This window comes from Drosophila melanogaster, chromosome 3R, assembly GCF_000001215.4.
Source record: "Drosophila melanogaster chromosome 3R".
In the NCBI taxonomy this organism is placed as follows: Eukaryota; Metazoa; Arthropoda; class Insecta; order Diptera; family Drosophilidae; genus Drosophila; species Drosophila melanogaster.
The window spans coordinates 16,481,158-16,499,013 of record NT_033777.3 but is presented as its reverse complement, the minus strand read 5'-3'; the positions used below and the strand labels follow the sequence as shown (position 1 = coordinate 16,499,013).

At 45.9% G+C, this 17,856-nt stretch overlaps 5 protein-coding genes across 6 annotated transcripts; 4 read left to right on the top strand and 1 right to left on the bottom strand.

The window, feature by feature from the left end:
* Positions 1-54: 54 nt before the first annotated feature.
* On the top strand, positions 55-1,197 carry Gr89a (Gustatory receptor 89a; the record flags this gene model as incomplete). The annotated part of the gene is made up of 2 exons (NM_142298.2): positions 55-966; positions 1,021-1,197. 2 exons carry the CDS (start codon positions 55-57, stop codon positions 1,195-1,197), a joined length of 1,089 nt encoding a protein of 362 aa, NP_650555.2.
* A 2,394-nt stretch (positions 1,198-3,591) lies between these two features.
* Positions 3,592-14,448, top strand: Cad89D (Cadherin 89D). Its single transcript, NM_142297.4, has 12 exons — positions 3,592-3,810; positions 5,978-6,297; positions 6,434-7,143; positions 7,203-8,163; positions 8,237-8,403; positions 8,488-11,598; positions 11,999-12,067; positions 12,181-12,417; positions 13,082-13,387; positions 13,471-13,626; positions 13,723-13,926; positions 13,991-14,448. The coding sequence occupies exons 1-12, from the start codon at positions 3,654-3,656 to the stop codon at positions 14,313-14,315; spliced, it is 6,723 nt and encodes a 2,240-aa protein (NP_650554.3). The 5' UTR covers positions 3,592-3,653; the 3' UTR covers positions 14,316-14,448.
* Positions 14,449-14,790: 342 nt separating this feature from the next.
* Der-2 (Derlin-2) lies at positions 14,791-16,320 on the top strand. Its single transcript, NM_142296.3, has 3 exons — positions 14,791-15,146; positions 15,231-15,751; positions 15,808-16,320. Exons 1-3 carry the CDS (start codon positions 15,060-15,062, stop codon positions 15,983-15,985), a joined length of 786 nt encoding a protein of 261 aa, NP_650553.1. The 5' UTR covers positions 14,791-15,059; the 3' UTR covers positions 15,986-16,320.
* Positions 16,321-16,561: 241 nt separating this feature from the next.
* On the top strand, positions 16,562-17,153 carry Sdhaf3 (Succinate dehydrogenase assembly factor 3). Its single transcript, NM_142295.4, has 3 exons — positions 16,562-16,734; positions 16,801-16,910; positions 16,967-17,153. Exons 1-3 carry the CDS (start codon positions 16,653-16,655, stop codon positions 17,135-17,137), a joined length of 363 nt encoding a protein of 120 aa, NP_650552.3. The 5' UTR covers positions 16,562-16,652; the 3' UTR covers positions 17,138-17,153.
* Dhfr (Dihydrofolate reductase) lies at positions 17,136-17,847 on the bottom strand. 2 transcript variants are annotated; one of them, NM_001043255.2, is made up of 2 exons: positions 17,674-17,847; positions 17,136-17,623 (listed from the first exon to the last, which is right to left on the bottom strand). In NM_001043255.2, exons 1-2 carry the CDS (start codon positions 17,751-17,753, stop codon positions 17,155-17,157), a joined length of 549 nt encoding a protein of 182 aa, NP_001036720.1. In that variant the 5' UTR covers positions 17,754-17,847; the 3' UTR covers positions 17,136-17,154. The 2 variants fall into 2 exon arrangements, with proteins under 2 accessions (NP_001036720.1, NP_732147.1); NM_169721.2 differs by having other exon boundaries at positions 17,674-17,780.
* Between the last annotated feature and the right edge of the window lie 9 nt (positions 17,848-17,856).

Here is a 17,856-nt window from a genome sequence, read left to right as displayed (position 1 = left end):
GCTGACAAGTGAATAGATAGAAGTCGCGTTTCCGGGAGGTCAGTTGCCCGGAAAATGTTGCGATTTCCGCATGTCTGCGGTCTTTGTTTGCTGCTTAAATATTGGCAGATTTTGGCCTTGGCCCCGTTTCGGACTTCCGAGCCAATGGTCGCCAGGTGCCAGCGATGGATGACCTTGATTGCGGTCTTTAGATGGCTACTACTCACATCAATGGCGCCCTTTGTTCTCTGGAAAAGTGCTGCCATGTATGAGGCCACTAATGTGCGGCACTCGATGGTCTTTAAGACAATCGCTTTGGCCACCATGACGGGTGATGTCTGCATTTCACTAGCTCTGTTGGGAAACCACCTTTGGAATCGCCGGGAGTTGGCCAATTTGGTAAATGACTTGGCCAGATTGCATCGTCGGAGGAGACTGAGCTGGTGGTCCACATTGTTCCTCTGGCTTAAGTTGCTACTCTCCCTCTACGACCTGTTATGTAGTGTGCCATTTCTCAAAGGAGCCGGCGGTCGTCTGCCGTGGTCCCAACTCGTGGCCTATGGAGTCCAACTCTACTTTCAGCACGTGGCCAGTGTCTATGGAAACGGAATATTCGGTGGAATTCTTTTAATGCTAGAGTGCTACAACCAATTGGAGCGTGAGGAACCTACCAACCTGGCTAGACTCTTGCAAAAGGAATACAGCTGGCTGAGATTGATCCAAAGATTCGTAAAGCTCTTTCAGCTGGGCATCTTTCTGCTGGTCCTTGGCAGCTTCGTTAATATAATGGTCAATATATACGCATTTATGTCCTACTATGTATCGCTGCATGGAGTTCCCCTGACCATATCCAATAACTGCCTAGTCCTGGCCATCCAACTATATGCAGTCATTTTGGCTGCTCATCTTTGCCAGGTGAGGTCTGCTAAATTGAGAAAAAAATGCTTGCAACTGGAATATGTGCCCGAAGGATTGACACAGGAGCAGGTGGGTTAATCTAATAAAATGTAAGGGGACTAATTTTCGTTGATATTTTCTCAGGCCATGGCTTCGACTCCATTTCCTGTGCTCACGCCCACTGGCAATGTCAAGTTTCGTATTTTGGGCGTTTTCATTCTTGACAACTCGTTTTGGCTTTTCTTGGTCTCGTATGCGATGAACTTCATAGTGGTTATTCTGCAGACTAGCTTTGAGCATATAAATCATGGTGAAATCTAAGAAGAAATCCTAGGATAAGTTCGCTTTATAAACTAAAATGAATCTCAAGTCTACTCATATATATACAGTTCCTATAGTATTTTAATACACTTATATGTTACGCTTGTTGAATTAAAACAAATAATTTAAAAATCATGAACTCCGTTTTAGTGTGTTTGAGGCATTCGAGCCATTTGCTTATTAATATAATTAATTTTTTATTATATTTCTCAGTGTACATAACAGTGGCGCCAAAAAGCAAGTACGGAAAATGTGGTGGTTTCTGGAAGTAACTTGTCTTTTGCTAGATGGCGCTTTTTTAGTTCCAAAAACAAACAACGCAGTGAAGAAGGAGCTTTTGACACCAATTTATGGGCGGGCAGTTTAAAATGTGCCTTTTGTCCAATCGGATTTCAATGAATACATTATTGTTTTTATCTGTTGTGGTTTTAGCAATAGCATGAATAAAAGACAAAATACATCAAAGCGTCGAAATTTTTTTGAAGTTGCGTGTGGACTACGTTTTTTGCGATTTTCATACATTTTAAACTTAATTTAAGTAGAGCAGGTGGTCTTGACTAAGCATTCGGTGTAATCTTGATTTTATCAAACAAAGATTGATGGACATAAACTCCATTCAATACATTTTTGTCGCTTTTGCTTGCGCGTTCAGACGCATTTGTGAATTTTGATATGATATTTGTGAAATGCTTTTGTCACTTGACTAGCCATTGCGTAAACTGGAAATGAAAGTCGGAGCCAGCAAATCCCAAAAACTAGTTAAAATAGATTTGCAGTCAAAAAACATGAAATCGTTTATCTCTGCCACCAAACTGCAGATTATGATGTCTATAATTGATCATTAATTGACATTGGCTTAGGCCAAAAAAACAGAAAGTTACATAACGTGTGTAGTGTAAGGCAGCGGCTTAAAAAGAAAAGAAGGAATGTTAAATGCAAATGTACAATTTAATTTGTTATGTTTTGAAATCCCTTTAACCCAACGATGCATGCCCAATTTGCTGCTTGCCTCACTTCGAATCGAATGACTGATGTGTAATCTGATATGTCGGCTGAGTTGAACGATTAGCATATCGACTTACCCACCGTTAGTCTTCCTGCTTTCACTCGCCGACTTCTCGAACAACCCTCGCTGATTAGCATTGATTCTTCCAGCGAAGAGCTATGGCTAACCACAACCGGGCCCAGAAACCAGGAGCATTCGCACGCGCCAATTTTCCAAGCTGCTGACTCGATCGGTTTTGGTACACTGCAAGAGATACGTTCGAACGTTTTATATGTTTTATTTTAATCTTTTTGAAAGCGTTTCATTTGCACTAAAAAATATACACCGACTTCTCTTAACAGTTATCTATTACTCTTTAATTGTAACAACTGTATTCACTTGTTAATTGATCTCTAAAAATGGTTACGATCTTAACGCCTCATCTAGGATAATTTCCATTAAATTAGTTTAAATTGAATAGATATTGTTCATACCACATGGGCAACCACTTTTTTTTGCCAGTGCATGGGCTTGCGTAGGTTGTTGTGGGCTGTCGGTCAGTCGCAGCTAGTGCTTTTGCTCCGACTTCGTTCGTCTCCACTCAGGTGTTATGTAAAGCTATTAAACCGCATAATGCAAACGCTGCTCAGTCTTTCAGCCTCTCCGTCTTCGTCGGCCTTTCTTCGCGGCAGTCTTGTTAGCATTTTTCCACTGCCTATGGGCTCTCCCTTGATTCTTTTGTTCTTGGCAGCGGCGCATCGGCTAAAACTTAGATATAAGCAAGACCCGTTAGGACGCCTTTATTGCAACTGCAGCGGTTTCCATTCGATTCATATTGGATCCACTGCGGATTATCACTATATTGTCCATATTGTGTCCGTGTTTTGTCTGATTTTTGACTTTGGCTCGCTCGGGCTTTCCATTGCGGCACCTTGGTCAACATCAACATCACCATCTCCATCTCCATCTCCATCATGGGGCATCATCACCATCAAAAGTGCCTAGGGCTACCGGCCCCAGCGAACTGCATGTTTATGCTTTATGTTAATCACTTTTGTTGTTTATACTTTTACGGCTGGCTTTTGAGCTATTGGACCTTCCTTCCTTGTTTCTCGCTTTCTGGCTGGCTTTCATTCATCCATTGGGCCTGGCTTTTGTCTTTCAGTCAGCACGCAACGCACTGAAGAAATAACTAATAGTACATAGTAGCGCAACCGTTTCTGAGCGAGTCTACAGAGCCAAGGATACGCAGACCCAGTATTCAGTTTTGTCGGTGGCACTCCACACCCCTGCCACATTTCACTCCCAGCGCTTTTCCTCAGCCACTTGTCGTGGCTTTTCTTGTTTTCTTGTGTGTGAAAAACTAGTCTCATCGCGCTCGGCTTTCAGCCTGCAGTTGGGAAGATAGCTTCAGTTGGTCGCGAAGTGTTAGCGTTGTCGGTTGTTTCGGTTGCAAGCGCGATGCGAGCGTATGGATAGTGAAGCATATCCAATGAAAAGTTCAGTGAAAATATCGCAAAAGAAGAAGGCCAGTCAGGATATGGCAGTCATATGCGTTTGGGTTATGCCCCTAGCAGTTTTTGGGCTAATCGCAATAGGCCAAGCTGCGAAAACGGGACAAGTGCAAGGCAAGTTACAAGTGGTCAAAAGCCGTTATGGCCTTTTTAAGTTGGCGGGATATGTTCATAAATCTCCCGGCTAATGTGTGTGTCTCCAGCTCTCAATCTCTCTGCCTGAGTGCTAATGTGTTGGTTCGCGTAAATCAAGTGCTGGACGCAGTTTGTCGCCTAAGTCTTTCGTTTGCTCGACCCCTTCCCCTTCGCATGCAACTTGTTTGGCTCGTTTGCAGACCGTTAAATAACCCAAATTTCGAATTTAAATGCTGGTGCGACAGCTTTTCCTCAGGCGCTGGCGAAAAATGTGCAAGGAAATCGATTTGTTTTTTTTTTAAGCTATTATCTCCATGCGGCAACCTGTCAATTGGTTTATGCAATGACTGACAGCTGACCCACTTTACGATCCATCCATTCATGCATCTACTCCCAAACTGACCCATATCGGTAACCTGCTCCTGCACCTTCCACCAGCCAAGTTAGTTAATCTCCGACCGCGACCGCCCCACCGTGAACTCAATAACCCGACTTGGGAACCCAAGTGTCGCTGGCGTAGTGAGTGTGTGGCAATGTTCTAATTAAAACTTAATTTGTTTGTGTTACTTGGAATGACCGCCTGAGCTTAATGTTCTAGATGATGGCTAAACTCGAAGCCAAGTATGAATGGGTAAAGTGTTGCTAGTCGTCAACAAGTGCTAAAGCGTTCGGGCCGCATGTGAATGGTGGATATGAATTACATATAATTTCTGTTTTATGAGAACAATGAGAATGACATTTATGTTGTGGGAAATGAGTTGAAGAACCGTTACGAAAAGTCTTGAAAGTGTTAAGTGCAATCGGAATAGAACTGCATAATTAATAGAATGTGGCTCCATATTTCATTTAACTGGAATATTACAAGAAAAGACAGCTAATGGATAACAAGAAGGAACTTGTGGCACTATTTCGGAATACATTGTTAATTAATTCATTATTTTGATGAAAAGAGGTTGAAAGCATTGAATTTATACAGCGTGAAATTGTAAATAGTTCAGCTTATAAAAACATAATAAGAAATTTGATAACATTTATTGTTATAGTTATAGTATAGTTGTGGCGCATCACAACATTCGAGACCACCTTTTTCCAATTTATTTTGTATTATTTGTAGTGAAACTCATTCTTTATTATTTTAATAAAAATCACAAATTCAACACTGATTAATAATTTCTTAGTCAAATTTCTGCTTCTGCTGCACATATCTGACAAGTGAAACCCTGCAACACAAACAATTCACACCGAAGTGAGCCAGAAACTGCAAGTAAATAATAGAAATTGCAGCTCAAATTACAACTGCGGCAATAGCAAGAAGCAGTTACAGCGAAAATGGAATAAAACTAAGCCACAAATAAAACAATAAAACAGCAATGCCTACGACGACAAGGGAAGACCGACAAAGTCGCTGGCTGCAGTAGAAGATACTTGACGATGGCCAAGATTTCACTGCATCTGCATCTGAAAGCAACAATGATAATTTCCCGCTGCAGAAGATCTTCCGAAAAATAGTAATACAAAAAAATAAAAACAAGAAAGAAAATGAAGCGCGGAGAAATGTCAGCGAGTCAGACGACGATGTGGTGCGCGATGTCTTCTTGTCACTCGGAACGCATTTGGCTGGGATGCCTATTGGGCCAAAAGACAGCCGAGCCGTGGGCAAACAAAAAATGCTTAATTATGTCATGAGGGTGGGAACTAAGGCAGCAGAAAATAATTTGCAAAGGCTGATTGCAGCCAGGCCGTGAGCAACATGGACCCCTCCATCTGAGATGGCGAGAATCCGAGACAGGGAGACAGCTGAATGCATGTGGAAAAGTGTTGCAACTGCACATGAAAACCGCAGCTGAATGGGCCACGCGACAAACGTAGAAAGTTTTTGGTTAGCTGGCGCCAGTTCTGCCACGCCCCCTTTGCCACAAATGCCGCCCCCTTGGGAGCCCCACAATTTGGTCCGCACGTCGCTGTGCGGTGATTTTCCAATTGTGTTTTCCTGGCACTTTTCCGTTTTCGGTTCTCAGAGTGTGCGAAAAAATTTGCATGCCCAAATAAAAAACAACAGCGACAATTTGTCAAAGTTTTACTTTTCTTCTACATGCCCCACACACAACATATATAGTAATCTGTAATCTCGTGCCCCACTTTTTAGCCAGCTCCGGCAGTTGTGCGTTTCACACGCTCGACGGCGTCGCCGCCGAAAGCGAAGGTGTGCGCTTCATCCGACTGCGCGAAGATGCCCAGGTGGGCAAGGAGATCCTACGGCTGCAGGCCTATCCACGTTCCACGGCCGCCCTCAAAGGCGCCGATGCCAGTGGAGACCACAAGTACTTCAACCTAACGGAGCACAATGCCACCACGCTGGTGGTCAGCCTGGCGCGCTCGCTGGAACGACTGGTGGACCGGGATGTGCCGCGAAACTTACTAAAGTTCCGGATACTGTGCGCCGGCAAACAGGAGAAGCTCGAGGAGGTGGGTACTTCATATGGGTATAGTGCTAACTATATCTTAAATATATTTTAAGTCTTCCATTGACATATTTTACATAAATATTTTAAATAGTTTTTTAATACATAGCTAACATCCCTACTTGGCTTTCTGCTTCCAGGGTAGCTATCTGTCCATCACTGTGTATATCGAAGATGTGAACGACAATGCACCGGAGTTCCTCAACGTACCCTACGTGGTGGATGTGGATGAGAACACCTCCATTGAGAGCATCATCTTTGAGGGAGTCCAGGCCTTCGATCGCGACAAGCCCAATACACCGAACTCCGAGGTGCACTTCAGTATGTCCACGGTGCCAGAGCAACTTTCGGCCGACGGAAGTCCATACTTTGCCCTCAAGAGTCCCCATCGGCCACTGTTGATTTTAAAGAGGGAACTGGACTTTGATAATGGTATCAGGCAATTCAAGCTGCCAATATTCGCCTGGGATCGAGGTACACCAGCCAACCAGGCCAACACCACGATCACGATAAACGTGCGAGATGTGGACGATTTGCCGCCAAAGTTCACCGAAGGCGTCTATCGCACCAGGATCAATGAGTTCTATCCGATGACGGGAGTGCCCATAAGAATACCTCTATACTTTGCTCCACCCATAATGGCCTTCGATCAGGATTCGCTGAACGCCTCGCTAGTTTATGACATTATTTCGGGTAACGAGCGACAGCTTTTCCGGGTGAATCCCCACAATGGAGTCATGTATCTGCAGAAGGAAATTGATCTGGAAGAGGAGAGTCTACCGGGCAACACTTTTGTCCTTCAGCTAGAGGCACGACAAAAGGACAATCCCCTCAAGAAAGCTCTAGCACGGTTAGTGAAACAGTAATCAAATTACAAATAAATCTTTATTATCTGAACTATATCAACAGCATCGAAGTAGAGGTTTTGGATCTGAATGACAATGTTCCCGAGTTTGAGGCCGATTATTACAATATTTCAATAGTGGAAAATCTACCCACTGGCTTTAGTGTACTACAGGTAAATGCCGTCGATCGGGATCAGGGCGAAAACTCGGAGTTTCTGTACAATCTAGTTGAGACCAAGGATGCGGCAGGTGCTTTTCGAATCGACTCCCGAACTGGATGGATTACAGTGCGTGACGATCGCCTACTAGATCGCGAACAGCGTAGATCTATTCAGCTGAATGTGGAGGCCTTGGAGCGGAATCCTTCGTACCTAGATGATAAGCATCTGAAGAAACCGGGACCTAGCAAAGTTCAAGTAGAAATCACGCTGCTAGACACGAACGACAACACGCCAAAGTTTGAGCATGGAAATCTGTACGAATTTAAGGTACCCATCAACGCACCTACGGGCTATGTCATAGGTCAGGTGGTCGCTCACGATCCAGATGAGGGTCCAAATGGCCATCTGCTATACGAACTGCAACGACCTAAGGGTAGTGGGTATATCCCATTCCGACTGGACAACAAGAATGGCACTATTTATGTGGGTGGTCCACTTCGAAGGGGTCGCATTGCAGTCTTCGTGGAGGCCACTGATCAGCCTACTAATCCCTCGGAGCGGCGTTTCTCCTTGGCAGTGATCACTATTGAAGTGTATGCCACCATTGATGACCAGGCCATTGATTTCGTGGGTGCTCCATACGAGTTTTGGGTGGGAGCGAACACTCCGTTGGGGACCTCAGTGGGCCAAGTGCGAACCACTCTGATTTACGAAGGTGGCGATGAAATAATGTATGACCTCCTGCACACTTACTCGGAAGGGGTACCTTTCGCCATCGAGGAGCGATCCGGCATTATCACTGTCATTCGAGAGTTATCTGAATTTAAACGCAAAGTCTACCAATTTGAAGCGGTGGCCAATTATGTAAGTTTACCTCATTATCATTGAAATCTTGGATTTCTGTAAATTTCCATTATTGTTTGTTTACTGCTTTCAGCTATTTGCCAACTCCTCCCAATCACTTGTCATGTCGCGAAGTTCATCTCCACTGACCACAATAGCCTCGCCGGCTGAACTCAGCGATGAAGGTGTACTCATCACCAATCTCACCATCCACATAGTCAACAAGCCGGAGCAAAAGGTGCCCCTAAGACCTGTCATAGAGTAAGTATTGTTTTTACTTTTTATCAAACCATAATATTTAAATGTTTTCACCACATAATTGTTTTCATATTTGCATCATTTCAGAGAGATCAACATGAACGTAATCCACTTTCACGTGGAGGAGAACGTTGTGGGTGGCATCATTGGACAGCTGCTGTACAAGAATGGCATCAATCTGGTCAACAACGAACTGGGAACTTACCGAGAAATGCCATCGGAGCCAACTAGTCGCAATATTACCATGGGCAGTAGGTTCCGCAGCCGAAACAGGAGTCGCAGTTCCAAATCGAAGCGTCGATTGCCACGACGTTTGGTGGGCGATGCGAATATAAAGCTTCGCTACATCATTGCCAACCAGCAAGAGGTGGTGAACAAGATCTCCATCACGGAGGATGGCACTTTGCTCACTTTGACCGGACTGGATCGTGAGCAGCAACCGAGCTATGAGCTAACTGTGATCGTGGAGTACAGCACAGGACTGGTGAGCGGAGCTGGGATCTACCAGGTGAACATCAAGGTGGACGATGTCAACGACAATGCTCCGAAGTTCAATGCTCTTACCTATGTGGGTTTGATCAACGAAAACTGTGTTGTGGGCACAGAACTGTCCATGAATCATGCCATACTCATTCAGGATGCTGATGAGGGACCCAATGCCGAATTCAGAGTACAACTCCAAGGCGACTATAGCGACGAGTTCAGTATAGAATACGTAAATGGAACATCCTCGGAAAACTCTACTCATCATAAAATGCCATCCACTACAGGGGCATTTAATATCTTCAACCTGACGGATCAATGGAACGATGAGTTCAAATACCAGGAGCTGCACACCACTTTTATGCAGACGAACTTTAAGCTCAGTTCGGGTCCGTATTTCCGTATCTCCTATACGGGAAAGAGGGGATTGGATCGTGAGAAACAGCAGCTGTACAACTTGAAGATCATAGCAGCCGATACTGGAGGTCTCTCGGGATATGCCCATCTCACAGTCCTCGTGGCAGATGTCAATGACAATGCTCCGATGTTTGAACGCATCTCCGTGTTCAAGGACTCGCGTTTGGAGATCCGTGAGTACACCACCGATATGGAGATCTACTTTGTAGAGAGTTCAAGTGGAATGACAGCTCCTCAGGCAACGGCAGCCATGATGCTAGCCCCACCTCCATATCACATTCCCGGATCACCGAGATTCAACGTGGATCGAGAGAGATCTGTGGGTGCAGGACTGGGAGTGGTAGCTAGAGCTAAGTCCCGGCGGAGAATGGTTCGAGCTTTGACAACCAAATGTCCTTTGTTCGCCATTTATGAGGACACTCCAGTGGGTACGAAAGTCCTACAACTGAGCGCAAGTGATGAAGACTTCGGAAAGAACGCCCTACTGCACTACGAGCTCCAAGGGGAGCAGGTGGAGCGGACACCCGGAATGCCCATGTTACGTGTTCATGGAGTAAAGTATTTTGCAATAGACAAACTAAGCGGGGAGCTGTCGGTCAACTATCCTCTGTCGGCAAACATCGAAATAATGTTAAATCTGACAGTGACGGATATTGATGGTCTAAAGGATTCCACATGTCTGCGATTCACTGTGATGGATGTCAACAATCATGCGCCGACGTTCAAGAAGTCCTGGTATAGCTTCGATACCCCAGAAGGGGAGTATAAGGACAGTGTGCTGGGTCAGCTAACCGCCATAGACATGGACTTTGGAGAGAATGCTAATATAACGTATACGCTCAGTGATTCCCATCTGCCATTTACCATCAAACCTGCCTCGGGAGTTCTGAAGATCGGCGGGCAGCTCGACCGGGAGCTGAAGGACAAGTACAGCTTCCAAGTGATAGCCACGGACAATGCCCCTGTGATGCAGCGAATGTCCAGCAGCGTGGATGTGGAAGTTAATGTCCTAGACATCAACGACAATCGGCCGGAGTTCATTGGCTACGACGATCAAACGAAGGCGGTGAAGTTCATCCCAAGTGTGGCAGATCGCACGTTGATGTTGCCGGTGTATAAGGCATATCTGGATCGAAGTACTCAGCCTGGCACATTTGTGAGGCAACTCACGGCCATCGATAAGGATAATGTGGGTAATGGCAATGGACTGGTTTTGTACTCCATTCGTCATCAGGAAATGCAAGCACCACTCTTCCAAATCGATTCCCGGGATGGTACCATCTCCACAATATCACGTATAAATGGCTATAACGACTATGAGCATCTGAATGTGTCTGTGATTGCCTCAGATGTGGGCAGTCCAGCTTTATCCGCGACAGCCATTGTAATTGTGAACCTCCAGGGGCAGGCAGTTACGGATCCTCCAAAATCGACTCCCAAACCAGAACCTCCAGCAAATGTCACCGTATTCCAGCACGCTTATTATGAGGTTAAGCTCACGGAGAACAATGAAGCACCCATTGAGGTGATGCGCTTGAACCTAAGCGCTGGTCTTAATCCCGAGAACTATCGCTGGTCTTTGTGGTTGGAGGAGGGCTTGGATGAAACGGATGCTCATCCGCCATTTGAATATGATGCCAAGAATATGCTTTTATATGCCCTCAAGCCCTTCGATCGGGAGCACATATCCCGATACCAACTTAGGATTCGAGCGGATCGATTGAGTCGGGAAGCTAGGAACTACGCCAGGGTCTCGTACCCAGTGGTAGACGAACGAATAGAGGGTCTGTCGCTAAACGAGTGTCGAATTTTGGTCCACATTGCGGATGAAAACGATAATGCACCCAAGTTCCGAGGCAATGGGCAACCGATTGTGGCGGTTCTACCGCAAAGTGCCAGCTTTGGATACCCCGTGACCCGAGTGGAGGCCAACGATCTGGATGAGGGGCTAAACGCCGAGATACGCTATCGACTTCTAAACGAGCCCGCTCGCCTGTTTGGCATCGACGAGCTATCGGGCAATATTCGCCTGCTTGGAGAACTTTCCCGCACCGAACACATCTACGGATTCGATGTGAAGGCCACAGATCGAATGGGTGCAGACGATGGCAGAAGCGGCATCGTCAACGTGTTCGTCTATATCATCAATGAGGCCAAGCAGGTGCGTCTGGTGGTGGCCGGAATGCCTGTCGAGGTGGAGCGTCGCATTGAGGGCCTAATGGAGGCACTAAGCGATGCCATTGGCAAGGATGTACGTGTCAGACTATTGGAGCCGTATTCTGGAGGGCTAGAGCCTGCGTAAGTAACTATATATCGATTGTAGTCTTAATAAAACAATACCCCATGTAATGATAGTCTGCCAGTGTAAAAGCAGTATTTAGGCATGGTGCTTAGACCATAAGAAGATTTACTACCAATAAACGTCTTTATAAAATCACCACCAATTTAAATGTTAATTTAGATAGATGGTTAGATATAGATTAATGGATCGATAACTTGCCAACAATCCGTTCATGCTTTCTAACCAATTATTTTAAGTACCAGATACAGATACAAGTTATAGGTATAGGTTTAAACTCTCATATTTGATTATTATGTGCAGCTTTTGACCGCATTGCATAACATAATTGGCCATTAGTTGCCATCAAAACACTGCAGTGTCATCACCTAACAGGTTCTCTACCCTCTCCATTTGCAGCACCAATGCCTATATCTATGCCGTCGATCCGCACACGAATTCCATTATGGAAATGGAGCAACTGCAGGAGTAAGTTTTCTCCCATTCCCCACACCGACTCCCTTCCCGGCCCCGGGCGGCATCTAAAATCGATTGACCCAGAACTGCCATGCGAATTAATGGCCTTGAATTGCTTCTTTCAGCGCCCTGGCTGGCCTCCAACTGGACGCACTGCAACTGCAGCAGCAGAAACTCGACGGCGGCAAGCCCATGCCCCGCATCCTCGAGCTGGCCGAGTTTGGGCAGTTGGCCCGACCTGCACACGCCTCCGCGTCCAGTTTCATGGGAGGATTGGAGTTTGTGACGGTGGTTCTGCTTGCGCTGATCAGCCTGGGTGCACTGATAGCCGCCTGCTGCTACGTATGCATGCGCCAAAAACGGTATGAATGACGAGTGCACGAGTGTCATGCAAGTGCAACTGCAACTGCAACCGAAAGACTGCTTACTGGGCGCTCAAATGTAGCTCATAGATGCATTTCATGTTAGCCATAGTTTTAGCCTAAGCTAAAGGCCCGATAATAAATCTTAAGTCAATTGCAAACGTTGTTGTTGCTGCCGCTGCTGCTGTTGGTGTGTTTGTTGCTGCTGCTGCTGCTGCTGCTGCTGCTACTGCTAATGGCCATGATCGTGGCCAAGTTGCTTGATGCCACTGAGTCTGCATAAACCGGCTGGCATTGGGCCTTTCCTGTCCGATTAAATTATAACGGTAAAAAGCAACAAACACAACATCAAATGCAACAATGCAGCAATAGCAACTTGAGGCAATTAGATGAAGATCGTGTGACATCGCTGCAACTACATCCCAAATGGGAAAGCCAATCAAATGGGATGTCATCTCATCAGCTCAGCTCATCCTGCACAGAGAAAAATAAATAATATGTTCGAAGTTATGTTGTTATATTGAAAGGAAACTACGATCAGGTTTAACTATAAATTTACATATTGAAAATGAAAACAAGTAACTATACTAGAGCTTAATGATGATTTAAACGATTGATATGAGCCGTCTAAAACTACTACAAATTCTTCCCGTGTCTCTTGCAGACGTCTCTGGTCTCAGCGTGATTTCTCCGCCTCCGATGCCGGTCTCACCTATACCATCGCTGGCATCGGATCTCCTCGTGGCCAGAAGCAGCGCCGTCAGCGGCAGCAGCGGCACACACAGCGCTGTAGCAAGGGCAGCACGGGCAGCCAACGACCCACCAGTGCCTTCATGCCCGAGTCCGTCTGCTCCTCGGCCCAAACGCAGTCTACGGCCACCGCCACCGAGAAACTGGAGCAGCAGCTGCACCATCACCACCAGCAGCAGGCGATGGCCACACAGCAGCAGCATCATCAGTACCTGAACGAGTGAGTGAATGGCCGTGGTCAAGACCGCGTCTAGTCAAACGTGTTTCCATTCTGGACACTAATTGCCATCATCCCCGAAACAGGCAACAGCGACAGCAAAAGCGCGAGTACATAGACGTTCCTCTTCCCAAGTCCATTGCCAAGGCTGCGGCGGTGACGAGTGGGGGCGATGGAGCTGTGGGCGTCGGGAGCACTCCGTTCGTACTGAAGTACAATGCCTGTCAGCCCGTTAACAATCTGTAAGTCTATAGATTATATTTAATATGGTTTCAAATTTGGCACAATTGTTATGAACTAGACTTAACATACTAAACTGCAACCTATCATCACAACAGTAACAATTACGAAACCTCGCTGTTCTCACTTCACTCGACGGGCCAGGACTCTGGTGTGGAGTTCCTGAGCAGCCGCGAGCTGTACGAGACCTCGCCGGATTCCTTTCAGCACGGAGGCTCTAAGCGCGGCAACAACACGGAAGTTTTATGCCCCAGACATGCGAAGGCCCACTTGGAGCTGCGCCAGCCAAATACGGACAGCAGGTGGGTAGAAGAGTGTGCTTTATTTCGGATTGCCTTCTTAACATTTGAAATCTCATTGCAACAGTGACACCTATGAGGACTCTCTGAAGACGGACGAGCCACTGGTGGCGCATAACTGTCGCAGTGCCAATTGTGAGCACCGCCAGCACCAGCAGCACCCCAGTCACCATCCCCACTACCAGAACACGCGGTTCGAGAAGCGCTCCTGCGTGCGCCACTCCTTCTCCGGGGTCAAGGACGACCTCATGCAGCAGTCACCGCAGATTTCACTGCGTCCCCGGGGCCACGCCCTCCGCAACTCGATGAATGACCTGGAGCAGCGGCTGCACAACCTGGAGCAGTCCTTTCGCCGCCCGCTCGAATTTAGCAAATCTAATTCATTGTTTTAGTTCATTTTTTAGCTAGACAAAACGCAGTGCAATTTTTAGTGTAGTCAACCTAGAATAGACTTTAGATATTAAGAAACAAGTGCAATAAATTTGAGAGATGTTACAATTAATATAGCCCCCAACTCTGAAAAAGAAAGTGATATATTTGAAATCCGGGAAAATCAATTGAGCAGTAGAAAAACTCAAAAGAAAATTTGATTAATTTCCAGTTTAAGTATAAACCCATTGAAGATATGGAAATACAATATATAATAGTATAGAAATTCATTCTGATCATATAGTAGCTTATGGATTTCAAAGTGAAAATCATATTGAACTTATCTGTTATTATAAATATTATTTCCATTCAAATATTGGATGAACTACTCTTCGATAGACGACACAATCTTAAGTTCTTCCTTCTGTTAACCACATAAATAAAATTAATTTAAAGTTTCGTGTCACGATTACGGCTTATCGATATCTGGCGCCAGTGTCACTAGTATTTGTACCATCACTAACCTTGGTCATAAAAATAAAAGCTAGCGTTCCATTTATTTTCCATCGCCCGAGCGCTGTTCCCTATCCATTAACACGTCTCAATCCTGGAGTGCACAACATCCGGTGAGAGGACTACCAAAAAGAGATAGTCCGCCGCTGGTTGTAGGTGAATAAACAGTGAAGAAGCGAAGAGTCCAAAGGATACAATCGCAACCCACTTGCCAAGCTGCACACTTTGAGTCCAACGTTGGAGGAGGAGCCGCCATGAATGCCCTGCGGCAGTTCTACCTGGAGATCCCGGTGGTCACACGAGCCTACACCACGGTCTGCGTGCTGACCACCTTGGCGGTGGTAAGTGTATCCCGTAGTGCGTTCTAAATCGCGGATGACGTGTACGTGTATTATCTTCGATTATATTTTTTGCCAACTTTTAAGCACCTGGACCTGGTGTCGCCGCTGCAGCTCTACTTCAATCCCACGCTGATTGTGCGCAAGTTCCAGATCTGGCGCTTGGCCACCACATTCCTGTACTTTGGCACAATAGGCATCAGTTTCTTTTTCAATATGGTGTTTACATATCGATATTGTCGAATGTTGGAGGACGGATCTTTCCGCGGACGCAGCTCCGACTTTGTCATGATGTTCATCTTTGGCGGCGTGCTAATGACCTTCTTCGGAATCTTCGTCAACCTGTTGTTCCTGGGCCAGGCCTTCACATTAATGCTGGTCTATGTGTGGTCACGACGCAATCCACTGGTGCCAATGAATTTCTTCGGGGTGCTTAACTTCCAGGCGCCGTACCTTCCGTGGGTGCTCCTCTGCTGCTCCATGATTCTGGGAAACACCGTGTGGGTGGATGTCATCGGCATGGGTGTTGGCCACATCTACTACGTGCTGGAGGACGTCTATCCTACACTGTCCAACGGCTACAGACTGATCAAAACCCCCTACTTTTTGTGAGTTTACTTTGAATTGGGATATAACTTTTGCAATAACGACTTGTTGTCCTTAGGAAACGTCTCTTCAATGAGCACATCGAACGCAACTTCCAGGCGGCTGCTGAGGATCGACCTGGCGGATTTCCTTGGGGCGGAGAGGGTCAGCCCCTGCTACCGGAAGAGATTGCGGCTGATGGACAGGATGAGGAGCCAGCGAATCGAGCGGCGCCTGTTGCTGCCGCGCCGCAATAGCAAAACTAGAAAACTTGATTGTTAAAACGTTCTTCTGTTCAAAACGACGACGATGACAACAATGTTGTGTACCCTCCGCCACCTTCTGTTTGGTGCTTGGTGTAATTAGGCGTATAGTAGTGAGAGAAAGGCGTGCAATAGTTAGCCAAAGTTGGTGCAGAGCGTGTGTGTATGTCATTTATTGGTTTGTTTTCTGAAACAGAGCTCATTTTCCATACGAGATGTTCTTTTATTTATAATTTACCCCCAAGGGATGAATCCACGACAGATTGAACCTACACTGCACATGTGATGATTATATATATACAAACCATGCCACAAATAAATCATTATATAAAAAGACCTGCAGTTTTAAAATGCTTGAAATCGCTTGGGGATTGATAAAAAAAAACCATTTGAAAAAAACATTTTCTTTTTACATTATTTGGTTTGCGGAAGTGTGGTTCAATTCGAAGTGCCTAACTTAAATATAATATGAAAATAGCATTGAACTTTTAAAGGTGACAATTCAAATGCGCGCCAAACTTTTAATACGTTGCCACCTGCCAACTCAATTTGACGTTAGCCAACACTGGCTGCGACAAAACAGTTGTTATTCGCTCGTATTTAGTTTTTAGCCGGCTGCTAAATAGTATAGTATTAGTATGTTATATGATATGAACTCAGGATGTCCAGAATTTTGATGAGCCAACTGACCCACCCTCAGAGGGTCCGACTGCTGTACAAAACGATCTTGCGACTGCACAGAGGTAAGATGAAAAATTCCCTATTACTATAAATTGCATGCATTTCAACTAAACTTCTGTACTCCGTAGGACTTCCAGCGGAACTTCGTGCTCTGGGCGATAACTATGTGCGGGACGAGTTCCGGCGACACCTCAAGTGCAATCCCATGGAGGCACAGCTCTTTATGACAGAGTGGGCCGTAAGTTTTACGTAATAAACAAAAAGGCGCCATACTAAGCAAATCTTCCATTGCAGCGATATGCGTCCACAATCACCCAACAACTAGGGATTCGGGGCAAGCCCAAGGGAGAGCTGGGCGAAGAGATTGACCCCAAGACTGTAGAAATGTTGAAAGACGACCAAGTAGTCCAACTATACGAGCTGATGCTGGCGGCCAAGGGAGTAGAAGATGCGCAAGGCAAATAAATCAGTGTATTATTTTATTATGAGTGTTTCTCCAAAATCTTGTACTCGAATTTAATGCCATTCTCCTCCTGCACACCCAGTGGCATGTCGGAATCGGGCGCGACCTCTCGAAAGCTGTCAGGGATCGCGGGGAAAAAGGTGTCGCAATCGAACTTCTGCATTATTTTGGTAATGTACAGCCGGTGACACCTTGGCGAGGCCATGGCCTCCTCGTAGACTCCACTACCGCCCACAATCCAAATGTTCTCCACTTCGTTCTGCTCCTCAAGGATCTTCATGGCCGTCTCGAGATTGGGGCACAATAGTACTCCCTTGGGCAGATCACTTTCCTGAAGTGTGGTGCTCAGCACTATGTTCAGCCGATCGGGAAGAGGCCTCTTGCTTTCCGGCACTCCGAAGTAGGTTTTCCTGCCCATTACCACGGCATTTTGCTTGGTGGGATCACTTGTTCGCTTGGTGGTGCGGCTGAAGTACTTCAGCTCAGATCTGATGGTACAAAAGCTTTAGCTGCGGTTCAATCCTTGTTACCAACTTACTTAATGCGCCATGGTAGATCGCCTCTGATGCCGATTCCGAAATTCTCGCAAACTGCCACGATTAAATTGAATCGAAGCATCCTTAATCCTTACTGAGAAAGCATAAGCTTGAAAATTATCTTCCAAGCTATAAAATTCAAACAGCTGATCAAGGCAATGCTGGAACCGATTTCGATAGCTTCG

Coding starts and splice junctions, on each gene's coding strand:
- Cad89D (NM_142297.4), top strand. CDS start 3,654: ATGGATAGTGAAGCATATCCAATGAAAAGTTCAGTGAAAATATCGCAA. Junction 8,404..8,487: donor CCCCTAAGACCTGTCATAGA/GTAAGTATTGTT, acceptor GCATCATTTCAG/AGAGATCAACATGAACGTAA. Junction 12,418..13,081: donor GTATGCATGCGCCAAAAACG/GTATGAATGACG, acceptor TGTCTCTTGCAG/ACGTCTCTGGTCTCAGCGTG.
- Der-2 (NM_142296.3), top strand. CDS start 15,060: ATGAATGCCCTGCGGCAGTTCTACCTGGAGATCCCGGTGGTCACACGA. Junction 15,147..15,230: donor TGCTGACCACCTTGGCGGTG/GTAAGTGTATCC, acceptor CCAACTTTTAAG/CACCTGGACCTGGTGTCGCC. Junction 15,752..15,807: donor ATCAAAACCCCCTACTTTTT/GTGAGTTTACTT, acceptor TGTTGTCCTTAG/GAAACGTCTCTTCAATGAGC.
- Sdhaf3 (NM_142295.4), top strand. CDS start 16,653: ATGTCCAGAATTTTGATGAGCCAACTGACCCACCCTCAGAGGGTCCGA. Junction 16,735..16,800: donor GATCTTGCGACTGCACAGAG/GTAAGATGAAAA, acceptor TGTACTCCGTAG/GACTTCCAGCGGAACTTCGT. Junction 16,911..16,966: donor TCTTTATGACAGAGTGGGCC/GTAAGTTTTACG, acceptor CTTCCATTGCAG/CGATATGCGTCCACAATCAC.
- Dhfr (NM_001043255.2), bottom strand. CDS start 17,753: ATGCTTCGATTCAATTTAATCGTGGCAGTTTGCGAGAATTTCGGAATC. Junction 17,624..17,673: donor GATCTACCATGGCGCATTAA/GTAAGTTGGTAA, acceptor TTGTACCATCAG/ATCTGAGCTGAAGTACTTCA.